This window comes from Centropristis striata, chromosome 5 (assembly GCF_030273125.1).
Source record: "Centropristis striata isolate RG_2023a ecotype Rhode Island chromosome 5, C.striata_1.0, whole genome shotgun sequence".
NCBI lineage: Eukaryota > Metazoa > Chordata > Actinopteri > Perciformes > Serranidae > Centropristis > Centropristis striata.
Window position 1 is genome coordinate 24251600 of NC_081521.1, and position 27583 is coordinate 24279182.

The following is a 27583-nucleotide window of genomic DNA, read 5'->3' on the forward strand; positions in this document are numbered from 1 at the left end:
CATTTGTGAATTACATGATTTTGGGATCCATTTTGTAACACTGTCAGAATGATAAAGAACAGAAGTATGATGAGGGCATCTGTTGAAACCACTTTTTATGCAATGTTTTTGCTTACCTTGTACCCAGCAGTCCAGAACCTCATCATCAATTCACCATATGCAGATATAATTAAAGACATCTAATGTCTATATATCATCAACAGAGCATAAACATTGCATCTTCCTTCTGCAAATCAAAGAATATTGTAAACCTTTAAGCAAACCTCAGGTTCCTTTTAAAACACACAGACATAAAATGAACCCGGTGATTGCTGTGAAATCCTACATATTATATACAATTCTGAAACATTTATTCATTATATCAAAACAAAGAATCACTTTTAAAATCATCTCACTACTAGTGTTACTAGTACTGAATTATACAACAAAATGTTTGTTTTTTGGCATTCGGATTCATTTTTGTGTGAAGAGAGGCAGCAAAACATGGAAACACTTGGATTTCCGCATATTCCCTTTTTAATTTTTGAGCCAAATATACATTAGCAGCAGTTTGGAATTAAATAGAAACCTTGTGCTCTGTTGTGTTGTTGTACACAGTGACTAGTCCAGAGGTCCCTACAGGTTTGTTCCAGGCTCTATCACTTTATGATCTACATGTTTCTTTCCCTGTGCCACTAGTATGTAGGACTGCAACAACCAATTATTTTCACCATCCATTCACTTGCCATTTATCAATCAATTAATCATAGTCTCATAGTCTGGTCTATGAAATGTCAGAAAAAAGTGAAAAATGTCCATCCAAGATTATCAAGATCAGAGGTGATGTCTTTTACTCTATTGTTTTGTCCATCCAATGCTAAAATATAATGCTCAAGTTTCAGTTTCCTGATGTAAAACAGGAAATCTCCATATTTGAGAGGCTAGAAACAGCATTTTCTGCGATATTTTGCATGAACGATTACTTAAACGAATAACCGATTACCAAAATAGATTATTGATAATTAATTTTTTGTCAATCAGCTAATCAATCTCTAGTCCACTGTATTGTTGCAGCTCTACTAACCCGTTTCTTTCAGTAGCTTCCATGCCTCATATCCACTTTATCTTGTCTATAAATACCAAGCACAAAGAAACCCACCTGAACTGGGATCTTGACTTAACTATGATCCTTAAATCATTGCACCCAGAGGAAACCTGACAATGAAAAGACATTGTAGAGGTTGCTGGGGCACATTAAAATGAACCTGAAATGGCTAGATGTGCTCTGTGTGCATATGGATGTTGTGTAAACTACAGATTGAAATAACAGGATTGTATGAGAGATATGGCTGGCTTGGTAATGTCTTGAAAGGATATGTGATCTTTGATTTACACTTACGCACACAATGCAGAATGACACAGGCTTCAACAAAAAGACTTCAAAGAATAGGGGACAACAACAACTGGAGATAACTCATATAAGCTTTTATGTTGGTAAGTGACTTTTTGATGATTAAGCCCACGGGCTCTTGCATGTCAGGAGAGCAGATTTCACAGTTTGTTTTTCAGATACTTTCATTGTATTGATACCGGACAACATCACAGTAGTGTAAATGGTGTTATTCTCTCAGTGGAGCCACTGTGATTACTTGACAGCAGACTTGAAGAGATGGTTCAAGCCAAAATCAAGCCTTTTTCTTTCAACTGTAGTGCTATTTATCCGTCAGGATTGTTTTGGGGTGAGTTGCAGTGTTGAAGAACCAGGAACCACGTGCCATGTAGTTCCATAATATGCAAGAGAAGGCAGACATCTCTAAGGCCGATATCTCCAACACTCGACATTTAACAATAACATAATCGAGATTGATAAATTGCACTACAGGTAAGAGGAAAAATATGTATCTTTGATTTGGGGTCGAACTGTCCCTTTTAAATTAAAGTTGCCTTTCCTGTTGTGTGGCGGATTTAGATTTGGCACCCTGAAGCAGGCCCCTGTTAGATTTCAGACAGTTAGTAAATTGGGCCCACAAAAAAGGAAAATAAAATCAAGCTTCACAGCGGTTTCACTTTATTGAGACAATATTAGTGCACAAACCACTTCTTCTCTTTAAAAATACCATAAATTAGGAAGAAAACAAGGAACAATATAAAACAAGCAAGGAAAAAAAGTGCATGTTAACCATGGTATACACCACATTGTCTTATACTGTAGTTTACAACCTTTTTTTCATTGTTGTCTGTGTGTCTTTTTGTCTGCCTGTAGGTATGTGTAATGTTTTTGAGATGTCTCTAGCTCGGATGGATATGTCGTGCCTTTGGGGGTCAGGGGTGAGATCCAGGCTGCTTCCCTGAGTTGAGTTCAACAGAAAGGGATAGGAGTTTAAAAAGATGGACGTCACTATGCAGGGCTTACGTTTGTGCTTTTTAATAGAGCTGTAAATTATTCTTAATGAATGGCATTTACCCCATACCCTACGTCAATGTTGATAGTTATTTCAGAAGGTGTACAGGAGGTAAATCAACAGGAAAAACCGCAAGCAATAAGCTCTTGGCCACTGAATTCCCTGGATTGTTTTTTCCTTTTTCTAAGAAAAGAAAAAGTAACATTCTATTCAAAGAGACTGCAAAAATATAGTTCCCGTTTTTTATTTGTACATCATGCCAACATGTTTTGTGGGTTAGGATACTCTATTCTTATCAAAAAACAAGGTAAAAACAACAAAAGTAAAATCTACAAATCATATGACTGAGAAAACACATCTAACCAAAACCCATAAATGTTAGCACCAAATTTCAGTTTCAACCTTTCAATATTGCAGGTCTGTACAAACAACTTTGTCCACAATAGCTTATGAAAACTTCAATGTTGGCAGTTATGTCAGCCGTTCCAGTTTCATCAGCTGGTACTAGTATGCACTGAAGCTAATTCACTAAATATTTACAAAAAAAGCTAAAAAGGAAATTTAAAAAAATAATACACAACTACCTTTTTAGCTCTTAGACATAAAGGGAAGGAACACCTGGTGTATCAGGGGCCATTTGAAAACCACAAAGATCCTGGCTGATATGTACTGTATGTTTGAATATCTAGGTCAACCTATGGCAGTGAGAAGTCACTGTTTGAGGTATATTTTGTTCGCAGGTGTAGTTGCAGCTTTCACACTCTGTCTCATGTTTCCTAAATATGTCATCTGAGTGAGAAAAGAAATGCATCTGTTTATCATAAAGTGCTAGACATTGAATTAATCTTAAAAAAGCAGCAGGCTGCTGCTGATAAGGCTAATGTAAAGATGTGAAGTTAAAAATTCAGCTCAGCTCATTTCTCTATTCCAGGTTGTGATCCTTAAACAGAACTCGTATGATATTTCTACTACCTTGCACAGGTAAGGGCAGTTTTACTTGCATTTACACTAGCCTGCTTCATTCACAGTGAACAGAGAATTAGTTAATTGTCAGCACCTAGGATGATTTTCTGGTGTTACGGGTTTGTAATCTGGTTGATAATATTCTTATCTACGCATGAAAGGTCATTCTGACAGCACAATTCCAGCCTCTAGTTCACTGTCAAAAAAAATATACTGTAAGTCATTTAAAATTGGGACTTAAGAATTTAAATTATAGGAGAGTTAAAACATTGTGTATACATTCTGTTGTAAATGGACTTACAACATGTGATATTGTAGTATGTATTGACTGTAGTGAATTCATCTCTCATTTCAGTTATTATGAGAAGCAGTAAACTTAACATGAAATTCTTCCATCTCCAGTTGCTGCAGGACGGTCCCCACCCTGTTCTGTGTCCTTGACAGCAGCACTACATTGCTACATATGAACTGTCAGTATAATGTGCCTAGCGTGAGGATGTAATCCTCTTCCAGGGAGCTAATCACTTGAAAAAAAGAAAACACTTCATTTCGCCTCCAACTCACCAAACCTTACCACAGTCTCAGCACGAAATCCCTTGTTTATGACACCATACTGTAGATTTTCCTTCAAATGATATGGTATAGTAAAAATACAAATATGGCAGGTGTATGCTTTGATGGGAATCCCACACCCACCCCAAAAACCGTAGTTTCATTCACCCTCACTGTTTCGCAAAATAGAAACTAGGAGAGGCCAATTTGGCAGTTGTATCATGTACTATATCCCACTCTCGCCACCATGCTGCAGTGTAAGCTAAGTTTGGATAGTGGGGTTTTGAGGTGCACAGCGAGGAGAGTCAGGGGAGCAGCCTCAGATCTTGGTTATTTTTGAAGGGGGTTAGTAGGGGTAGGCTCATATTTTGGTGTTTGTATTTCTGTGGTTGTGTCCGTGTTCTGTTATTTCTCTGCTCTTGTTTTGCATTCATGTTTGGAACATTTTTGGATTGATATGTTTTTTTGTAAAAGGAATGTCTGTTGCCATGCGTACAGGTGTGTGTGTATGCGTGTTTTCAATGTGTTTGTGTGTGCATGAAGCTGCTTGAATCTTACTCAGTCAATAATTTGATCTCATTGGCGAGAAGGGTGTTGAAGTTGTAGGCTGGATCGGGGAGGTCGGGGAGATCGGGCAGGGCGGGGGCTGTGGACTGGCAAGGCGAGGACTGGGAGGGCTCAGCCAGCTCTGGGTCGCTCTCGCTGGAAGTAGAGCCCACGCTCATGTTGCAGACGGCCTCGGGCAGCGAGCCGCCGCCGGTGGGCACAGAGCACACTTCGGGCTCGCTGCTGGTCTCGCTGGTGCTCGACACGACCGACAGCAGGGACATCTTGCGGGTGAGGCGGCTGGGGAGCATCGACAGGGCGTAGTCTGCAACGATGCCCGCCACATCGATGCCACAGGCCTGGTCGAAGGCGATGAAGCCCACGTTGGCGTTGGCCTCGCAGACCACAAATGAGCCATCGTTGAGCTGCAGCAGGTCAATGCCGCACACATCCATGCCGAGGATGTTCGACACCTCTATGGCCAGCTGCTTTCCCTGCTCGCTCAGAGGGCACATCATACCTACACCACCTAAGTCAGAGAGAGACGTCAAACTGGTTAATCTATGCTTCATTCATCTCACCATACAGTCAAAAAAAATCTATTATCTATTATTAAATATATGTAGACATATATGGTTAACGATTGGACAATTTTGAAAACAAGATAATAAAGATAAAACGATGACTGTGCCACATTTAAAATGATGCACTTATTATGTCTTTTGATATAAATCCAACGCACCCCTTTACAGTGTACAGAGTGTACGTTCACCTGTTTCACTCACTTACTGATCTGAACATTGTAAACCCAGTGTTTAATATATGTTTAGGAGTTTTCAGTAGGGTGTGGCAGTGCACTAGGGCGTTTTTTATAGTACTTATCTTGGTCTTATTCATTTTTATTTATTATTTTTATATATTCAATTTAAATAATAAATATATATATATATATATATACATTTTCAGTAGCCTGTCGAAGTACACTAACAACACAACATAGTTGATTCAATTTATTTGTAAAAAAATCTATTACAATTTTTATTATTTATGTATTATTTATTTAGTTTTGATATTTATTTATTTATTTATTTGTGTCTATTTGTTTTCAGTTGAATAATATTTAAAGTAAAAAAAAAAAAAGGCATGCTCCAAAGTCAATCGTGTTAAATAATCTCTCAATCTGGACCAAAATAACTGTGATCGTGATTTTTGTCTTAATCCAGCAGCTTCAATTCAATATCATAGAATCAAATATCACATCAGATCCAACCAGAGTCAGTGCAAATGTCAACATGATCTGTTTCATAACTGCAGAATAATCTGATGACTGGTGTCCTAAATATGTCACAGCGCATTACAGCCTCAACTAGACCAAAACAGCTCATGCACTGACGTTAAAAATCAGTCTCATCAGCTGGAATGTTGTGTCACTTGATGTTTCCAGGGCTGATTCAGGGCAAGCTTGTTGATTAGATGCTGTTTTCCAAAGCTGGTTTAAATAGCAGATGGAGCATTATACATTATCAAAAATGTATAAAGATGCCATGATGTTGAATATTGTCCTCATAAGTTGAATAATAAAGGACTGATTAGAACAACGCAGTGACATTTTAAAAGAGGCACCAAGGGCTTTGTTACTAATGAATGCCCCTCTATTACATCTATATGTCTAAAAAACAATTCAAGATAGATCCACTTTGATCCATGTAGTAGATATATATTATACATTTTCCAGCACCTTTTCAGCGTCATCCCATTTTACAAGATAGGCCTGGTATGGACATGTTTTCCAGTCCAGTTTTATTCCTATGTTTTTAATGATGCAGGGCTCATTACGAGTGACAGCTACACCTACCACTGCTAACTGTACAATGAGGTTGTCTGGCCTCCTCCGAGCAAACTGAAGTTGAGACAGCTCAGACTTGTGTTACCAGCTAGCTGACATTAAAATATGTCCCCCCATGTAATTTAAAGTTAAAAGATCTGCACATCACTGCACTTCTAGGAGAATTACACACGCGGATCCTGAATAAAAAGACTTAATGCCGCAAGATTTGTGCTTACTACACGCTCTTTCTGGTGAACATGGAAGGCGGTTGCATGGTAAACCCAGTTTAAAGTTTACCATGCAACAGTTAACATAGGCAAGTGAAGGGTGGAAATACAGTTAACGTTTTTTTACAGATAATATAGATTATTTTCAGGGTATCTGGTAATTTTAAGGATTTTAAAGGATTTTAAGTTTCCAGATGTTTTCATTAATGGAAAGGACTCTTTTCCAGGATGCATTGGGACCCTGAGTGCATTTAAAGTACAAACCAAAAAAACATTAAATATAGGCAAGTCTTGCAAACATAAGAACTGTTCAGTGCTTGCATTTTTGGTAACTATAATGAGAGAAAGGGGGAGTGGGTTCAGTAACATATATATAATAACAGTCTAAGAAGTGACTCCCAGGCATCTGCCTACCCAGGGAGCAGTTGCTCTGCATGCGACCATCAGTGGAGCAGCGTAGCATCGAGCCAATGACACGGCCGCCGACCAGGACCACCCGGACATCACGACCATGGGACTCCTTGACGTACTCCTGAAACAGGTAGGGGGTATCGTGGCGAATCAAATGGCACAAGTCTGTGAGGTGGTGTTTGTCCCGTGCCAGGAACACAGCCTTGCCTGTGAGAGGGAAGGAGACATACAATGAGCTAGTTTTCAGGATACTGTAGACCTGTTTAAAGTAATATGAAAATACAATGCTTTCACATTCTGACATTTATGTAATGTTGGTGGAGGTTGGATAACTTCCTCGCAAAGTTTTGCTGACACGTAGCTGCTACTGCAGTCTCAGCAGTAGTCTTATGCCTGTTCCCGTGTCTCATATAATGGATGGGACGCTCCTCTTAGCAGCCACAGAATGGCTTCTCACAGAGGATAGAAAACGCCTGTTTTAATTAGCACCACTTGGCTCTGTCTCCTTGTTGTCAAGTCCAGATCCTGCACCAGAGTAAATCTTGTGATTGCTATGTGTGCGTCCATTGTGTGCGAGTCACAATCCAAACAAGATGACAGGGCAATCCTTTGGTCACATCATGAAGATGTGACAGGCATGATGTAATACTTCAGAAAAACAAGAAAAGAAACCATGGTCTTGTGACTCAGTGGGACACATGACTACTTTGTATTGATGATACTAAAACATTGATTTGGAGATTGTGCAAACAAGACATGTTGTGAATTACAAAATTTTGCATCCTGACAACCGGCCAGACAGAGAAACGTGGGATCTAGTATTGACCTATCAAAACAAAGAAGACAGCCCTTTAAATTTGCAAACAGGCTTTTATATTTGTTTACAGGCCATTATATTTGTTTAAGAGAAAGAAGCCAAGCTGGACTTCACCCAATGTCAATGGTCAACCCCAGAGGCAACCCTTGAGACGTGGAACTCTATAAAAAAGGGTCAGGTTGGTGGTTGACCAACCGTTTCTTTTCGCTAACAATACATTGTGACGACAGCCTGGGCAAGCCAAAGTGTATTGTTATTCCTTGGCAAGCCAGTCAAGTGTCAATAAATATGAATAGGAAAAGGCTAATGGGTCAGCAGACACTGTGGCTTCTCTCCAACAATAACAGCAAGGCTAAAACTTCCCACACATGCCGCCTGTGAATTCAGGCAAAATGAGGAAAGCAGTGTCTGTTTACGAGAAACAAAACCGATTAACCTAGCAGCCACACTGCAAGCATTACAAGCTTCTGCTTTGTCTTTGTTGCAGCACTAGAGTCCTAATCATTTAACACTGTCAGAGAATTTCATGTAGGGGTGGACCCATCTGCCATCAGGGGCCTGCTGCGCACAGATTTTTGGGGTGTGGTGTATTAAATAGAGCTGGTGATCAGGAGAAATAGCCTGACAGTCTTACCTCTGTGGCCACGTGCATTCTTCACCACCACAGGGTAGCCCAGTGGCTCTGCCTCGTCAATCATCTTACGGAAGTTGTCATGCCCTCCTGGGAAATGCCGGTACACACATACACAAAGCAGGCACACACACGCGGAAACATGCACACACACACACACACACACACACACACACAGATGTAAAATATATTAAAATGTGTCCTTGTTTTGATAGCATGGTTCACACATTACAGCCGGCTGAACAGGGTGGGGGGAGGGAATGTAGCCTGTCGCTATGGCAACAGAAGTGACTCAAAACAGAGAGGCAGTAGGAGTGTTTTCCTGAGCTTATACTTATTTTGTCACTTGATTCATGAGAATGGAACAGAGCAGTCACTGAGGGATGCACTCATGTGAGGCAGCTGACCGTATCTGACATTGACTCAGAATGGCAGCTGGTAGCAACAGATGTGCTTCAGCTTTCTCTGCTTTTGCTTGGGAAGTTATTGACAAAATTGTTAAAAAAATATTGAAAAAGGAGGTGTTAATGACTTCTTTCTCTCCCCATCTCCACAACTCTGTCTCTCTCTTTTCTTTCTCCGTCTTCGTTGTCCTGTCTGCTCTTATCTGGAATTCGGTCAAAGCAACAGATGTGACCCTGCCACACGGCTTTTTCCAGATGATTCACATGTGTTTTCAGTGAGAGGGAGAAAGAACAGAGGGAGCAGAGGAGGAGAGATGGTGGACAGCAAATGTGGGCCTGACCTCGTCATAAGCTGCTGAGGTGGAGAGCAGGAGGCAGGCAGTGACATCTTTTATTTTAAAAAATCATGAGGGGGCATGGGTTGGGGCGTTTGGGAGGGGTGGGGTGGGGGGGGGTGTTACATAAGCTCTCCAGCCGCTCTGCATGCATCGCCTGGCCTCCTGTGCAGAGAGACGAATGGAATGTAGGCCAAACACCCCCTCCTCTTTCTTTCTTTTTTCTGTCTGTATCCTTCTCTGTCTGCTCTCACAAACACCACAGCACTGTGGATTTTTGGAAAACAGAAATAAATGTGTGCTGTTGCTTGTCAGCCTCTGTTTTGTCTCATTAAATCAACAGATTACAACAAATAAAAACAGCAGTCTGCTTTGTATTATGAGGGCTGTATCCCCACATATCTTGCCTTTATCAACAGTAGGTCAAAACCAGTGGTGTAAGAGAAATTAGGAAAATTAGAAATATATATATGGTTTTGGAGAAATCTATAAGGATTTGACAAGGTATGGACATGGGATTTTCTCTCTGTTGGTGAGTAATTGCAGTGGAGTAGTGATTGTTTGCCTGTGTACCTACTAATCTGTTATACAGACACATGTAGACTAAAGCCTGTGATGTAACTGATGTGATTGAAATGTCAAAAAACACCATACTTGACACAGCAGTTGCTGGTGTTTATGCTAATATTAATTTCTGTTAATGGTGCAGTTATATTCCCTAATGGTTTGCTTACACATAGAGGCAATATTTACAACTACAATAATATAATATAAAATAATCTATAGCTTGTCTTTACTTGTTTTATTATCATATCACTGATATAAACAGCAAGAGCTATCCATATATTCTTTTAGTAAAGATAAATCATGATGGGAACAATTGATAATTGATAATCTGATGTATAAAATAATTCAGCCTTTGAAGGTGGTTGACTGGGACTGTGGGACTTCTTAAAAGACACTGCCCAGGAAGTACTGTGATGCAGACCTACATTAAGGCAAGGGTGCCTATTCTTTAGCTAACAAGTGTATGGCTGGCTAGTTAGCTAGCTTGCTATTTCCACTATGCTTCTCTGATACACTGATTACATGAAAATTAGTACAAAAAGTTGTGTCAATAGCAATGTGCTTTCCTACGCTGTGTCCTAAGCTAGCTAACTTGCCAGTTCCACCATACTTTTTATGATACACTGGACGACTCAGCCCTACAGGTGCTGGCGTCAGGGAGGTTGGGCCCCGTGCACGTACTGTCTGCACTGCAGTGACACAGAGCCAGACGAATACTGGCAGACTTTAAACCCAGCCAGACTTGTTTAAGTAGGCTAATTGCTTATTGAACACATGGCATTGCAGGCGAGACAATATCATTCATGTTACAATGAATTCTATCACCATCAGGTGAAAGCTTAGACCACACACTGGAATGTGGGTGTATTAATAAAGCAATCACACATTCATCATATCACTTTCTGATTATAGTCATGAAGAATCACACTGCTTTAGACTTCTTAGTTACAACAACACAGTGCTACCACAACACACCAACACTGTGAGAAAGATAAACGTCAAGTATTGATTTACCGTAGGAGAAGGTGTCAGGAAGAGGCACCCCGTGGCCAGCCAGCTCCTGAAAGGTCCAGAACTTGTTGACACAGTTGAGTATGGCCTGGGGACGGTTGATCAGCCGACAGCCCATCTTCTCCAAGTGGCGCAGCACAGTGATGTCACTATCTGACTGCACCCAGGGCGTGGGCACCCGTACCACCACCACCTGTGGATAAGATGTCACCAATTCCTGCTCCACTCGCAGACCTGGAGGTTGAGGTGGTGGGAAGGGAGAGGAAGGAGGGGTGATTGCAGAAAAGAGAGTGGAAAGATTAACATATTAAACAATAATACCAAATATTACCCCGATTACAACTGACAAAATGCAGGCTTTCCTCTGTTTGGTTGCAAATGAAAGGATTCAGTCAGTATCGCATTGAAGAGCCATCAGCAAACACCTGGCTTGTCTGCTCTAGATGCCACGTCAGGAAGCAATGCATCATTGTTTATAGCTACGATTACACCCTTAAAGTCATATTTACAGGAGCTAGAATTATTGTGAAAGTGGTTGGTTCAATTTTGAATCCACCATTTCTCAGTGGAAAAGTTAACTCCTCTTATGGAGACTATTTGTGGACATTGTTCCAGTCGTCACCACACGGCTCTGACTGAGAGTTGGCCAGGTTGCAGGACCAGGCAGAGGCAGCCAGCTCCAAGGCGAGTGTTGTTAAGTCATGAATTTGGAACCTGCCTTGCCAGCTGATATGATTATTAACATGCTGCCCATATCCATATCCAGTAATTTTTTGCAACGCTGCCAGCTTCTCTGCCTTTTGGGGCAATAATGTTTACTCCTTTGACTGACAAAGAGATATTCTTGCTGATATGGAAACAGTATTCACAATACGTTGTCTTAATGTAGGGCAGTGGGGCATGGAGAGATGTCTGAAACCCCAAGGGGTCTTGAATTTAATCACACATGAACACACATCAGGGAGAAAAGCATGGTAAAAACTCTATTAAATATGGTAATCATTTTCTATCCTGTCACAATGCAAAATTGTCATTTAGCAACCATTAAGTAGAATTCATGTAGGGGTTTTTTAATGAATGTTAAACTGACATTGGTTTTCAATATCCCAGCCTGACACCACTTTTATTATGCAAATAAAGGCAAAGTAAATACAATAGGCTAACTGAGACATCTGAATAGGTCACTGATGAGCCAGTTCAACTCAGCACAGCATGTATAAGCTATGGAAGACAGGCGCGATTTGACAAAGAGAAGCTTGTGATGGTGGGAATAAAGCTGGCGTGACATAGCATACACTAACTTTTCTACAAGGCTGAAAATGTGGCTAGCCATCTCCATTCTCAACCAACAGCTATCTGGTTCTGCAAAACAGAATAAGATTTTTACAGAACATTGGCTTGACATTTGCCAAACACAGATGGCAAATTTACCAGCCATAGCAACAGATTTGGCAGCATTCCACTGGTAACTAGTGTTACTTTGTCACCCTGGATGAGAAAAGGAAACGGAGACAGACTGAGATTTTTTAGCAGGCGATGCAACCCAACAGCTCATCAGGAAGAACAGACTGGGTGACAACAAAACCTGTGTGTTCGTGTGGGTATGCGCATATACTGTATATGCATGGGATAGAGGGGAGGAGACACATTTGCTGCAGCCAGGCACCGCACTTCACCTCCATTGTGACCTGAATTTCAGCCATCTTAGAATCTGCAGGCTCACAATGGTGACAGCGCCACTGGCTGAGATCACCAGAGGTCAGCAGAAGCTTGATGGTTGCTGCATACGTGATAAGAACAGACAGCAGTGATGCACGGTGCATTGAGCCTAGATAGTATGCATCATGCATGCATTGAAGGTGGGGCCAACACTTGTTTTTCTGTGCAGAGACAGGTAGAGAAGGGAACAAGAGAAAGGCAGCAGGCAGAAAAGGTCAGGGATGTCAAGAAGGGAAGGAGGGAAGGAGGGGAGGGGCAAATAGAGGCGCATGAAAAAAGGAGTGTGAAGCCATGAAAAGACTGCCACCCCTCCCCTTTTTTCTCCACCTCCTCCTCACAATCTCGGTATAGAAGCTGGAGGATTTACTGTCTCTCAAGCCACACTGCTCTGATTGTGCAGCCACTGAGAGCACTGAGAGTGGTATTACAGTGGGAAGTGTCAGGGGATGTGGTCTCAGGGTTTTTGACAGACAATATTCACTGTTCATGGTGCTCGTCTCCATCTCCAGGGGAACCAAACAGAGACCAATGAGGCAGCCAGATGAATCAGTCCTATTCATTTGTGCAAGTGTTTTTGTGCACTGCACTGTACGTCATGTGACCATCGCAAAAACATTCAAAAACCCTCATCACCATTTTGGTCTATAATAAAGATAATATGGGTTTTTTTGTGTATGTTTGTGTGTGATAATTTATTTAGTGTGGGTGTGACCGGTTTATAGTTCCATGTCACGCTTTTTTTCTTATGTCTACGACAGACAGTAATGTTTTTATGGTTCAATGGACTGTATACGTGCGTCCCATTTTCAATCTGCCTGACAAAGCTAACAAGCATTACAAGCATTCTATGCATACCGCTGCAACGTCACAAAGCAGGCGATGCCGACAAATGCTGTGCCAATGCTTGGCTGGTGGGTCCTGCCAGCCCTGAATGCAGTCTCGGTCTGGGTAACCTGTCAAAATTAGCCTGATGGGGCAGCAGGTTCACCCAGAGTTCCTTCTGGTTTGGGCTAACAATGCCTTCAATGGTCTATTTGCATATCTGTCATCGGTAACACACAGACAAAAAAATATATACTGTAGGCCTACTGTGAGGCCGAGCAAAAAGATCTTTTGTTCATCAAGCACAGAGGCCATGTAGTCCTGCATATCCTCTGTGAGTTAGCCTGTGTACTGTATAGCTGATAGCTACTTTGCTAATTTGGCAATTACAATACTTCAACTGAGGACAAGACATATCATGAGATAAAAATGTCTGGCTGAATAGCATGTAAACAAAACTAAAACTAAAATCACATTAAACTTCCACTTACAAATTTTCACATTAAATCAAACCCATAATGAATGTATGTGTTGAGTTTGTTTATTTAACCTCTGATTTGGCACATATAGTACTACATGACACAATACCCCTACAAACTTAATTACTCACATATATATACAAAATATATGCATGCAATAAAGGACATCACTATTAATACTTATTACTAAGTACTTAGGAATGGCAGAGTGAGTCTGTAGTTTGTACACCCTCTCTCACTAAGCCAAGACTTACTCAATGGCTATTTTTATATTTTTGACACAATGCTGTGTAGGAAATATTTTGTATCCACAAGCCAAAGAGGCTGGTAAAAAACCCCAAAACAAAACACTGCGATTTTAACAGATGTGTCTTTGACTTCTTCAAATCATGCTTCATTACCAGCCAGATGGTAATCTTTGTAGGTCAACTTTTAGGTGGTGGCTGCTGTCAACTTGTGGAGTACCAACCTTTGGGCCTGAAAAATAAGGCCAATGTGGAAGTACCTTAAACCTGGATTCTTTCTATTGGCTAGTGGGGGCTTGCAAGAAGATGTCAGTTTGTAGGTAAGTTAATATGACCACATTTCTCAATTGATTTTTCACCTCAGTAAAGATTCTCATTATGAGTTTAGGGTCTCAAATGTTAGTTTGAAGTCTTTTTTAATAAAGCATGATGGGGAGTCGGCTGTTCATTAAGAAGAACGACTGTTGGCTAAGCAAGCTTATGACATGATGATGATGATGTATCATCATTTTGACACATGGATCTGGTCTGCACAAACCGAGATAGTGATGTTGAAAATGCTGAACTCAAGGTTTCAACAGTCCTCAAACAGACATTCAGACAGTCTATGGGTGTTGCCATTTATGTGGTATGATACAAATATTGAATAAAAAAATCTGGAAAATCTTCATTCTTCATCTCAATAAAATTTTGGGATTTGTGGTCACCTGCAGCGATTTCCCACCATAGTTTTAACAGTGATGCAACACCATTCAGCATCAGAAAGTATAAAGTTAGAAGGTTTAGAGTCCAGTAATCATACAGAAGCAGACACTGTTGTCATTGGTTTCTGCAACAGTGCAAATTATAAACACAAGTGCTTATTTGTGGTATGGCCATATATAAAAAGAAAGGCTATTCTAGGAATAGTGTTCTCAGGTACAATGATGATGACAGTAAAATTATTTTTTATAATGTGTCAGTTAATGTTTCTGTCACTTGAATTATGTTGATTCTTCTTTCCTATCTAGAGAAAATAACAAGTACTTGAGCTTCTTTGACAATACCAATAAAATTCAGATGTTGAAAGAACAAGATGTTTGGGGAGGTGGCAACTGCAATCAATTCACAGGCCAAAAATTCACTCTAATTACAATAAAATGTACAACTAAGAGCCTAAAGTGTGGGGTAAACGACCACAACAGCGATTGCATGTTATAATTATGTCTGCATGTATGTTGGTGCTGATACTCACCCACATGCCTGCTGGTAAATTAAGATACTGAGCCTGCCTTAATGTTCCATCTAACTGTTCACTGACATAGAAGTGTGGCATTTATCATCTTCGGGGTAAAAGTGTGCCCACTGACATGTGCAAGGCTCACAAAGGATTGTGATATCAGTTCATATCCGCTTACTGTTTAAACATCTCACAGTGCAAATCATGGGACGTGAAATGCCTCTGGCTAGCTGAAAGCTGGGTTTGGCTGTCTAATGTTAGGGGCCATCATCGTCATTAAAACCTCATGGTTAACTGTGTGTGTGTGTGTGTGTGTGTGTGTGTGTGTGTGTGTGTGTGTGTGTGTGTGTGTGTGTGTGCGTGTGTGTGCGTGCATGCATACTCATCTCACCTCCTGGGAACACATTGAACCCATTAACTTCAGTGTGACACTTGGACCTGGCCTAACTTCAGAACACACAATTGAGCCACAAGAATGAGAAACCTTTGAAATAGTGAGCTGTAAAAGTGTTATCAGTCTCAGGACTGCTATCTGGCCTGCCCTAAACCAAATACTTTGTGTCTGACACCTCAACTCTTTTTGTTTTAGGTTGATAATGTAGCATTTACTACTGGTGAAAAGTTTTAAACAGTTCTGGTTGCAGTTTGTATTGATATTATATTGATATAAGACCAGACATCAACTTTGATTTGTAATATGGCACAAGTGTTGTTGTCTTTTTATCATTTTAAAGGCTGCATTACAGCTAAGTGATGTACTTTTCTGGAATTTTCAGATTGTATTTATATTATTTGCTTTTACCCATTTAGTCATTATATCCACATTAGTGATGATTATTTATCAAAAATCTCATAAACAGTCAGCCCTACAGAATCATCGCAATATTGAAATTGATTTATTTGGTCTAACAAACTGTCTGATTTTCTCAATATCACTAGCTCTACTTTGAAATGCTATGTATTTATTTTTGAGACAAAAGCATTTATTATTACATTCTCTAAAATTGTTATTTTGTTAATTATTCCTGAAGTAGCTTGGTTAATTGATATTACATTACATGTACATGTCAAATATTTAGACACTTTATTCAAATGTAAATGCCCACAAGACAACGGACAGTAGAGGTGAATAACTCTTAGTCTTAAAGAGTGACCACAAGGGAATCACTGACCACATGATGGTAAAATACCACTTATTATGTTTCCAATGTAGAAACCACAAGGATTGTAAACAATTGCTCATTTTGTCTCAGTCACTGCTTATATAGTTGTATTTCCTGATGTTTGTCTTAAATTCAAGAACCCATTTATTGCCTCTGGTGCTGCATCCTAATGCTAGTCCATATGTATATTCAGACAGTCTAAAGTAATATGCATTTTACAACAGATTGGAAATGTATTTTGATAGAGATTGCAGTATCCTCCATAGTTTCTATAGTTTTTGTGTAGACATATTGTGGGTAACTCAAATGTAGGTGAAAACTGATTTTACAGTATGTACCTCAACACCCCAGTCAGAGTATGGACTCTACAGCTTCCTGTGTAGCGAGCCAACAGTGTGGCTAATCTGTCCACTGACTGTTAATCTGTGATGTCATCCAAGGCTCAGAAGACAGTTAATGCAGATTTAAGGCCAGGATGGATTACAGGTCATGCTAACTGCCCTGCTCCAGTTGTATGTATCTTTATAAGCTACAGGTCTAGACAGCCACCTATTTACCTATATGTGTTGCCCATATGTTCTCAGTATCACCTGGATATATTTAACATTTCTGCTATCTACAGATTAACCTATTCATTAGTTTGGATTATCTTAAAACTACATTGTAAAGTTATTTTCACAACGTAGATATTCTGTATACATTTCACAAATAGCTATAATTTCATTACTGTACTTTCACAAAGATTCCTTTGGCTGTACAATGGTATGTGAATGTTTCTTAAAGGCAATGCCTTCTACTTTAATACTCCATTGTTGGCATTTGAAACCTCATGTTGAGTGTAGAGCTCTGCCATGACTGAGCTGTACAGTAGGCCTGATGTAAGAGTATGTAGTCTGTGAGGGACGTGCTGCCCAATCTCCCCCCTGTTCATGGTTTCCAAACTATTCGGTCTCTGCCAGTGCCAGTCTACACCATTTATGTGTTAATTGAGACCTGCACGCCTCTCATCTGACACTGGCCCCACTTCACACACCCCTGATAAATTCCATGTGTGTGTGTGTGTTTGTTGAGAGTTCCTACTGTTACCGTCACTTTATCAAGGCCTCTTGAGTCAATTCTGTGAAATGTTTTAATGTCATAACAAGCAGAACACACACAATGTGTTCTGGCCAAAGCAGTACCAAAATGACTTAAGATTTGTCTTCCTGATATAATGTGGGTAGCGGAGATAAAGTTGGAATGATTTTGTTTTCAGACACAATCCTCTCTCAGTCACAATCATTTCACTGAAAGAGGTAAAATATAATTTATTCCAACGTTATAGGTGATTGTGTATATAGAAAGATGAAGCCTATGGTTAAATGATGAAAGACTGAGCTGATACATGGTTAACTGGTTTCAGTTTTGCTAAGGTTCCATTTTAGTAATTTATTAAGTAACACCAATAAACAGGCCCTGGTTATTGCTACATGGATGCAATATTGTGTTCCTACCTTTAAACTGAACACTTTTGGAGGGCTTGTGGTTAGACAATAGACTAAATTTCAAGAAATCCTTCTAGGTGCTGGCCATCTGGTGTACATTACACCATTACCCCTTACACTTACAGGCTACAGAAAATATATAAAACGAAATAATCAAATTCGACTAATTTTGTGACCCTTGCTGGATATTAAACATGTTTAGATGTGTGTACATGCTTCTGCAGGGGTTATTACCAAAGGAAATCTGCCTGGTGTAAGGTTAGCATGTGTGTGTAATATATGCCCTTAATTACTACACATCCATAAAAAAAAATCCACGTTGCCTTGGTGCTTAAATAAAGCTTATTATCAATCGCATTGTTGTAACGTATTCAGCCAAATTAAATCAAGCATCATCGCTCCCCTCTGGAGGCAGTCTAGCTGGAAAGTGGGTTAGGCGGTCACGTCTGTGGTTACACTTGGCTTCCTTGCTAGCAGGCAGACCGGGCTAGCCCCTTTTCCTTGCTTTACAGCAGTGTGGTCCCCAAACAATAACCGCCTGCCATTAACTTCATGGAACACGCAGAGCCCTGCTGATGTGAAATAATCAGTCACACTGCACCATTCATTCACTCAATACACGATCAGACATCAACAGATTTGATTATGTGGGTGATACTTGCCTAGCTGTCCCTCGCTGATCGTTAGCACGATCTGATCCATGAGGAGAGAGCGGAATTCAACATCCTCGTCGGCGCAGCGCTCCTTCAGTGCCCGGAGGATCTGAACCTGAGGGTACTCCTGGCTGATACGCCGGTCGGTCACGAACCAAACCCGAGAACACATTTTTCGGATTCAAAAAGTAAACAAAAATCCGGCTGAAAACAGTTGTAGCTGTTGGGAGGCGGCAGGTGCGTGGTGGCGGCGAGTGATCCGGGGGTCGGGCGGCAGCGCTCACACAATGGAGACCTCGGCGGCTACAGCACGAGCAGGTTGTGATGTGGCTAAAAACAGGACCACGGGCTCAACCCTTGTCTGGACCGAACCGGCTAGGAGGAATATTCTTCTCTATCACCTTTGTTTCCCTTCATTTGCAGCCATTTAGTCTTCCCAGGGGTACCGTTAGTTGACCCAGACCGCGCTTAAAAATTCGACACGAGCGAAGCCGGAAAATAACGGCGTGTTTACCCGCAGAAACTTGTCTCTTTCAACCCGATATCCAGCTCTCGGCAGTATTTGCCCGCCGGGGCGAACAAAGCGCAGGCTGTGCCGCTTGATGTGATCCACTTGCCGAGTCAAACCTACTAATGAAGTTTTCCCGCGGGTGCAGCGGTTGTGTAGCGTTGCAAACCGCACAGTCGTCTGTTTATTACGATAAACTAAGCGACTACCTCTCGCCTCCGTTTGGCTGCTGTCCACGAGTTTTGGTGCTGAAAAGTGCACACGCTTCGTTTACAACTCCACTTCTCCGCGTGCCCGTGCACAGCAAACGGGGCCTGCCCCAAAATAAAAGTTTTGGAGGGGCATTAACCAATCGTAATTTGGAAACTTCCCTTTTGTCCAACAAGCACCGGGAGAGATTGGGCGGGCTGAAGCCGTCTTGGCCAATGGGAGAGCTCTAAACGGAGCATGATGACGGCGTGGGGTGTAGTGTGTGAATCAGTGCGTGGAGTCTGCAGTGCGTACGAGACCGCGCACAACCCGAACCGGTTCAGACCAGACGGTGCGAGGAGGTTTGGCGAATACCGACAGCGCTGTCTCCATGCTGAAGAGGCAGGAAATGAAACAAGGTCATCACAAACCATCCACTATCCATCTTTCTTCACGTTTCTCCCATCAATTTCTAACGGTTAAGAGCCGTGTGTTCTGCCATTAACTTGCATATGTTGCTACGGTTACCAGCGCCATTCAGGGACAACTGTGCTGGCTGAGCAGAGGAAAACACTCCCCATGTGATAATGGTGCGAAATTATGCGAGTGACCCACTTCCTCCCTCTGTCCCCCTGCCAGCGACTACGAGTATCATTGTGAGTGGGGGTACCACAGTCACATCTGAACGCACATACATGGTACACGTATGTTTAGATTGAGTGAGACTCGCGCTTCCATAGGAAATTATCTCAGATCCATCGCGATTAACTGCCATAAATCGAACAATTGGATTAAACAGAAAAGCATATTATTTCCAGCTGCTATAGACTATGTCACTTTCGGTATGCTTTTGCAAAACAAAAACGATGAACTATGTTACAACGTTATCCTTTGTTTAGATTTTTTTCATCCATAACAATAGAAATCCCCCAAATGTATTGTCTTCATGACTTAATTCAAATTGTATTTAAATCTCTAAAAATTCTAACAACAAAGGCACTAAAATTATTGTATCTTGAAAAATGTTCCCACTGAAATGAACAGTTAAAACTAATTCGAATCCCCCTTATTGAAAACAACATTTAGACTGTTTTATATGTATTTTATTTTTGTCTATTTATTTTTGTATTTATTTTTTATTCTATTTCAACTGAATTTACAATTACATTATATAGTTAAACTGATGATTGATGGTCATCTAGCATTCTTTCTACACTTATGCAAAGGTATGTACTGTGAAAAACGTGCCAGAAATGTTTATTTTTGTAATTGTCAATAAAGCATTGAAAAAAAACCCTGCCACAAATCGACTTGGAAATACGACGCTCCTGGATCATGTTTTCTAAGTTGTATTCAGTATCAAAGTATTTCAGCGATAGCTTGGTGTCTGTAAAGTGAAACAAGGCACACATTAACTGCTAATAGTTAATTCGGCATTATTTTGATGGTGCTTATTTAATAAAATATAAGTAAATTTAGGCTAAATGCACACAGTTTACTCAAAAACTCCATGGCGACGTAGGCCTACTATTTCCTGTCGTTACTTCCCCAAAGTATTGTGTGAATTGTAGTTCCAAAACCTGAAAATCGTCCAGATAGAAATATGACAACGAAAACCAATAGGACTGACTAGGAATAGTGCAGCTCTTTTTCCCCTTTAAAAAAACATTATTTGTAGGCTGATATTTGCTCCGGTTTTTAGAAGTACACACACACAAAAAAAAAAAGGGGGGGGGGGGTATTAATTATATAAACTCATATACACATGTCAAACATAATCTCTTACACATACCAACCAAACATATCTTACACTGATTACAAGACTACCATGCAACTAATGTTTTCTTTTAAAAACCCCTGAAAGAAACAGCTAATCAAAAGTAGAGCACCTTATAGAAAGTTAACAATTTGAAACCCTTTTAATCCCAGCATCAAATGTCTCTGTCACTTGATCTACACTGATGACTACGGCTCTCGCAACCTTAAGGGGCACTTGTGTCCTAATGGACTTAAACTTAACCCATGGCACTTAGTCTTGCTATGTTTCTTGACTTCATCCTTGCTTGTGTTGTATTAACTCTCATTGTACGTCGCTTTGGATAAAAGTGTCTACTAAATGGCATCGTATAATTGTAGTAATAACATCTGATATACTTTGCTCAAGTTCCCACTGAGACACTCCTAAATGTGACACAGAATTATTTCTCCATTGTTTCAGATGTTTGTTGCATTTCACTCAAAGGTGTAACTGTGCACATATGCAGCTGTCGTCTCTCTCCTGCCAAGCTAATCGAATTCTTGCAAGGCTGTGTCATGCACTGCTCTTAAAAAAAGTTATCTGACTCAAAAATAAATTATTCAAAGCTCTTATTAAACCATTTACAGTTCATGTCATTGTTACACAGTTATAAATCTCAATGTAAATACATATGCTCATAATTATCAAATTGCTTTCTTGTTCATTTAATGCCTGGTACAACTAAAGGTACATTTGTTTAGACAAATATAATGATAACAACAAAAATAGCTCATAAGAGTTTAATTTAAGAGCTGATATCTAGCCATTATCCATAATAATTATTTGGTTATTATCAAGAAAACCATGGAAAATGACTAGAAATCATTAGCTATTTTTTGTTTTTATCATTATATTTGTCCAAACACATGTACATTTAGTTGTACCAGGCATTTAAATTAACAAAAAATGGAAGAAAACAATGGTCTAATAATTTTTTCCATCACTGTATAGGGCTATACCCGAAGTTGACAGTAGGCCAATAACTGCTTCTTCAGCAGCGTGGTTCTTTTTCACCATTTTGTTTTGTTTGTCATGAATATATCACTTTACCCATATTAGGAAGAGATGGATAGCCCCAGACCCAGAGATTAATATTCCTCTATGTTTGACTTAGAAAGCCTAGCCTGTGTGTTGCAGTCTTTAGGTTCCACCCTGTTGCATAGCTGATTGTGATGTTTTGTCTGCCTCCTTTAAGCATCCCCTGAGCACAACGCACTGCATTGACGGAGAGCCAACAGGATCAAACCGGGCAAAGCCAGTCATGCTGCCCAATCATCACAAAGTAAGGGGAAGGCATCGAAGTGGGCACATTCCTCTTGATAAACGTCGTGCAGACAACAGAGAGACAGTACGTATGCTGCTGCAAGACCTCCCATTTTTTGCTATGTTCACAACACAAACATTAACCATCAATGTTTTGCTCAGAAATTGCTTATTACATTCTGTGCTATAAAGAACAGTGTTAATTATTATACTCTGTTTTACAAGCATGACAGCAAATACGGTATGTTTTGCGCAGACATGACTAACAGTAAAAGTATTTCTTTTTTAGATGTGAAAAGTGTGAAAATTAAGTAGGAGTGACATCATAATAGTCCCACTAATTTGTAGAATAAAAAAATCAACAATGTTTGGATATAGAATTAACACAGAAGATTCAGCTACTAGTTGTTCATATTAAATTAAATTAATGCAAAACACAGAAAAATGCACATAATAAACCGTCAGTGGGTGTTTTTCAAAACTATGGCAGCATTGTCTTAGCCTAGAGAGCCCTCTGGTGGTGGAATCACAGATTACACAGGTTTGCCCAGAGGACACTTCAAGATTAGTTATTCATGTAAAATAAAATGGGATTTCCTTTATTAGGAATGGATTATTATTATTATTGTGGATTATTATTATTATGGATAGCAAGTAGCATAGTAAAAATAACAATAAATAGTTAACAAGCAGTATAAACTAGAAATTTAGGAAAGGTATTAACAATTAACAAGTAAAAAACATATTTTAAAATAATTGTCAATTTACAACAAAGTTTTTATTTCTTAATCTTAATGTTTACTTAAAAAGAAAATGAAGTGCATGTATGTATATATTTTTTATTTATATGATCACATTTTTATCATTTTTATCATTTTATCATCATTTCAGAAATGTTCGAGAAAATCCTGTTTTGTCGTTGTTGTTGTTGTTGTTGTTGTTGATGTTGTTGTTGTTGTTGTGAAGAGATTAAATCTTTACAGTATTGCAAAGACAAAATATGTTATTCATGAAGAAATATAAATTCCACCACTTATTTTTTACTTTGAAAATAATCTTATATGACAATATTCTCAACTGCAAGAACCTCAACTATCCAGATGAGTGCAGCACTGAGTTGTTATTAATCTGAACACTGATAAAGTGGGACTAGATCCATATCCATAAAGAAAAAAACACATCATTTTTTTTGACTAACTGCAGTGGTGTTTAAAGATTGAAGAATAAATAATATTATAAGTTTGCTAATCCGAAATGTAGGCCCATATGTGGTTGTTTTGTTTGCTGAACAAGGAGTCTCAAAGATCCTATTCAGGCATTAAGACATTTAGAATAATAAAATCTGAAACATTTGAGCCTCATATGATTGTTCTCACTTGTCTAAATTACGTGTTCGACCACGATTGGTGGTTTCCAAACTAGTTGTGATGTCACAGAATCTTGCTCTTATAAAGTCAGATTTAAAGTAATAATATCATCCAGACTGGAGTTCTATAACTTTCTGTATGTAGGCTTTTCTCTGGCTACCATTTCCCTTTTATTTTTTTTTATTTTTTCCATCTAATCTAAAACACTGCTCTTCGGTTTTGATTAAGGTCAAAGAAATGAGATCACATCCCCACTATCCTTTCACTAGCTCCCTGTTCATTTTAGGATAAACTTCCTTCTAAATGTGTACAAATCTCTTCATGGCCTTGCACCTACATTTATTTCAGAACCTTTGACCCCTAACAGCACCACCAGACCTCTCAGATCTGCCCACTGTTGCACGTCCCGTTTGTAGATTTAAAAAAAAGGGGGCCAGGGACAGGACAGGGCGCTTTCTCTGTAGTAGCTCTTCGGCCTCGGCCATTAGACTAGCTGATGCTTTTCAGATTACCTATGTTTATTCTCTGGATTTTAATTTTGTTTAACCTGTTGTTGTTTTTTTCCTCAATTCCCTTGGTGTAGATATTTAAACTAGTTTATATTGTAATCTTTTTCTTTTCCACCACATCTATATATCTTCATGCTTGCATGTGCGTACAAACTGTACGTGTCTGTCTTTGTGAAGCCTGTTTGCTTTTTAAAGTGTTACATAAATGAAATCAATTTGAAACTGAACACAGAAAAACATCTCCCCTTCTGCAGAATAATGGGGAAACAGCCCTCATGTTTAACACTGAACATGCATCAATCTGCACATTGAAGGTCAAACAAAGTGCTGCTATATTTGAAATTTGTACTTCTGTTCACTTACCCTTCACCTTCCCTTCATCAAATGTCTCTACATTCTGATATTTTTCATTCACTTAATCGTTTACTCATCTTCATGCAAATTGCGGGCTTTATGATGGGATTATGGAGTTAGCTGTATGCTAACTCCACAGCAAACATCTCCATTTTCACACTTGCAAAGCAAATGTGTGCAGAAGCTGTGTGTGTGTGCATGAATTTAAACCTGACTTGGGCCACTGTAATGTATTTCCTCTCTTACATGCATATATGTTTCTACTGACTACCTTCCAGCTAACTCATATACTAAACAATTTATAGCCTAAAATGGAAGTAAAAGCTGTCTGTAAGGAAGAAATGCTGTACCAGATAAAGCTACAGTTCACAGTGACACTGCAGCTTCTGTGTACGATAGTTGCATGGGTGGATAAATAGGCCTACTGGGCCTAGGCCCACAAGAAAATGGTCACACACAAAAAAACCCATCATGATACTTTTCACTGTGTAAGATTATTTAATGATAAATTTAGGCTTATAAAGTCTTAAACTTATTTCTTATTTGTGGTTGAGATTGGTGCATTTTGTTAATGTGCTCATGGCTTCGGTTGAGTATACCTGTGCTGTAAATCCTGTGTTGTTGAGATCCAGGTGAATTTATTTCTAGTTATTGTGGTGTTTGTTGCTTGGAGTGCTCCTGTGCTGTAAATCCTGTTGAGATGCAGGTGAATGTATGTGTTAGTTAATATGCTGTTGGCATTAATACTGTGTATGTGTGCTGTAAATCCTGCTGAGAGCCCGTTGTTTTCTAATACGATAATGCTTTACCGGCTGTACTTTTAATTCTCTTAATTGAGTTGTATGTATATTTGGTTGTTGGCATCCCAGTCAAGAATTTTGAGGGTATATGTAATGATGAGGGGAAAACCTATGACTTTAAGATTCAAATGTCACTTAAAATTTGTATTTAGATATATTGGTTGAATGAAGAAACACACTTACAATTTACATGATGTTAACAGGGCCTGATTACCAATGTTGGGATTATGACTCTCCAAAGGTATTGCTTTCTTTAACAATTAACTGTCTGACAGCATATTTAACATTATTATACATTGTCCATACAATGTATTACATTGTTGACTGCATCACCATCTTTGCAGACATACTCCCAAACCTTACTGCTCTTTTGCTGATGCTTTTTAGCCATCTTTAGGTGACAAAGGAAAGAACATTTTGTTCGACCAGCACTGTGCTGGGAAACTATGCGATGATGACTCTATTTCTAAATAATCTCAAGCATTGTTTTCTGAATTACATGTTCTTTAAAAAAAAATTAATAATCATCTGTGCATATCGGACATCATATATGCAGATACCGATAGATACAGATGTGTCAATGATATCGACCAATATATAAGTCTTGCTCTAGCTGTTTGTATCTAGGGAACACCAGTTTGTGTGTTGTGGCTGCATGATTAGATGAAACACAGCTCACTCTCATATTTTAGCATTATATGGCTTCAGGGTATAAAATCCTTTTTTGGGGGGCACATTTGCAATGTTTAATCCAAATAATTGAAACACCAGCAAGGTCTGTACAGCAACAACAGTAGCAAATATGAGACCGTGCATTGAAATACACATCCTTGAGAGTGTTTGAACTGACAATATAAAAATACCAATCATTTCTTTCTCTGGCCAGAAAGCTTCAGCTTCAGCATGGTGCTCTGACTGATGTCCTGTCCAGGTGGGTGCGCTGTGCATCACATCAAGCTTCTCCATGCATTTAATCAACAAATTACAGGCCTGCAGCCTGACAAGGTATGTGTATCCACCACCAAGCCCCCAATTTGTTCGAGTAACAGAATAGTATAATTCTAGGTGCCACTAATTGCCACTATTATACCTCCACAAATATTTAGTTGCATTTTGAGCAGTATGTAAATATTGTTATTGAATGCATGCTTCCTTGCCTACAACAATTCTGTGTTATTTGTGTCTGGATATCAAACAGTGTTTTCTATAGGTTTTTATTTTATTTTTATAATAACAGTCAAAATCACTGCCACCAGATGATCGTGAATAACCAACAAATAGACCACATATATCTGACATAGGTCTTATAGAGAGATAATGTCACATTATTTTATATATAGTATAATATGTATTAGTATTATTAGTATTATTATTAAGTAGCTGTTATATGTAAGGCTTTATGCTAGACATAATTATGATAGTGTGCCCTGGTAGAATCTCATGAATATTGAAATTGGGAACTAGTTAAATGGTTGTGATTTCATTTTTCCTATTGTGGTGCATGAATTTATCTTCAACGTGCTCCGGCTGGCGTTGGAAGTAGTTCCGGTGGTTTAGCAGCCGAGCGGAGCACAGAGAGCCGGGATCTCCGCGTTGTTGAGCGCAAATGCGAATTGCGGGTCGAGTCCGCCCGTCATGACTGTCGAATGACCAGAGCAGCGGTCAGTTGGACGCCTGCAGAGCACCGTGCATGCAGCCCGAGTGACAGCGTCAAGGCACCGCTGGAGCTTTTGTCTCCGAGGGGATTTTTCAAGTGCAGAATAGGCGTCTGGAGCTTCTGAAAACCAGAGTACAAAAAATTGAGCCGGCTCATATTCACCTACGACGGTGAGTAGCCTAGTCTGTGCAGAAGAATTTTATGAATGTTACTCATGACTATTTGTGGCATTATAGTGATTTGCCGGGAAAGAAGTGTTACTAAAAGCCAGTGCTTTTACTTAATGGCAGGCTATGACAAGTTCGCTGCCTGTCACAGGGTGCATGCATACAGACACTGTAGCGTTTGTCTTTATCCCAAATGTCCGTGAGATAAAGTCAACTTATTTTAAGTTTGCAATAATGGTCTGCCATTCAGACTTCAGACTGCGCTGTTTTAATAGAACAATTGTCCAAGCGGTGTGTTGGAGCCTATTGGAAGAAGACAGTGCTTTGCACAGCTGAAAACACTTTTGAAGTGATAACAGTGGAAGCTTAGAGTCTGACCGAGCAACAAACCAAGCTCAAAGAAGACCGAGTCCCCAATGATAGCACCGTAGTTGCACGGAGAGGCAAAATTAGCTTTAAACTACAAAGTTTAATACGTAAACTCGATAGGAGACAGGAAAAGTAATAACAGAAT

The 27583-nt window shown here is 39.6% G+C and overlaps 2 protein-coding genes across 3 annotated transcripts in view; one reads left to right on the top strand and one right to left on the bottom strand.

Moving 5' to 3' along the window:
- Positions 1-30: 30 nt before the first annotated feature.
- On the bottom strand, positions 31-19399 carry rimkla (ribosomal modification protein rimK-like family member A). Its single transcript, XM_059332744.1, has 5 exons — positions 18467-19399; positions 10677-10907; positions 8360-8446; positions 6912-7115; positions 31-4971 (listed from the first exon to the last, which is right to left on the bottom strand). The coding sequence occupies exons 1-5, from the start codon at positions 18627-18629 to the stop codon at positions 4451-4453; spliced, it is 1206 nt and encodes a 401-aa protein (XP_059188727.1). The 5' UTR covers positions 18630-19399; the 3' UTR covers positions 31-4450.
- A 257-nt stretch (positions 19400-19656) lies between these two features.
- Positions 19657-27583, top strand: part of LOC131971341 (forkhead box protein J3-like) — a 79398-nt gene continuing 71471 nt past the window's right edge. Inside the window, exons 1-3 of one of the 2 annotated variants that reach the window (XM_059332743.1) lie at positions 19657-19810; positions 22148-22300; positions 26132-26250. The gene's annotated coding sequence lies outside the window, so the exon portion shown is untranslated. Of the gene's footprint in view, positions 19811-22147; positions 22301-26131; positions 26251-26838; positions 27073-27583 lie in introns of those variants that run through there. The other variant, XM_059332741.1, reaches the window with a different exon arrangement.

What these genes read in the sequence shown, in the direction of transcription:
- rimkla (XM_059332744.1), bottom strand. Translation starts at nt 18,629, where the DNA reads ATGTGTTCTCGGGTTTGGTTCGTGACCGACCGGCGTATCAGCCAGGAG. An exon ending in GATCAGCGAGGGACAGCTAG is followed by an intron (nt 10,908 to 18,466) that starts GCAAGTATCACC and finishes CTCAACCTCCAG; the next exon opens with GTCTGCGAGTGGAGCAGGAA. An exon ending in TCCTGACACCTTCTCCTACG is followed by an intron (nt 8,447 to 10,676) that starts GTAAATCAATAC and finishes GGCATTTCCCAG; the next exon opens with GAGGGCATGACAACTTCCGT.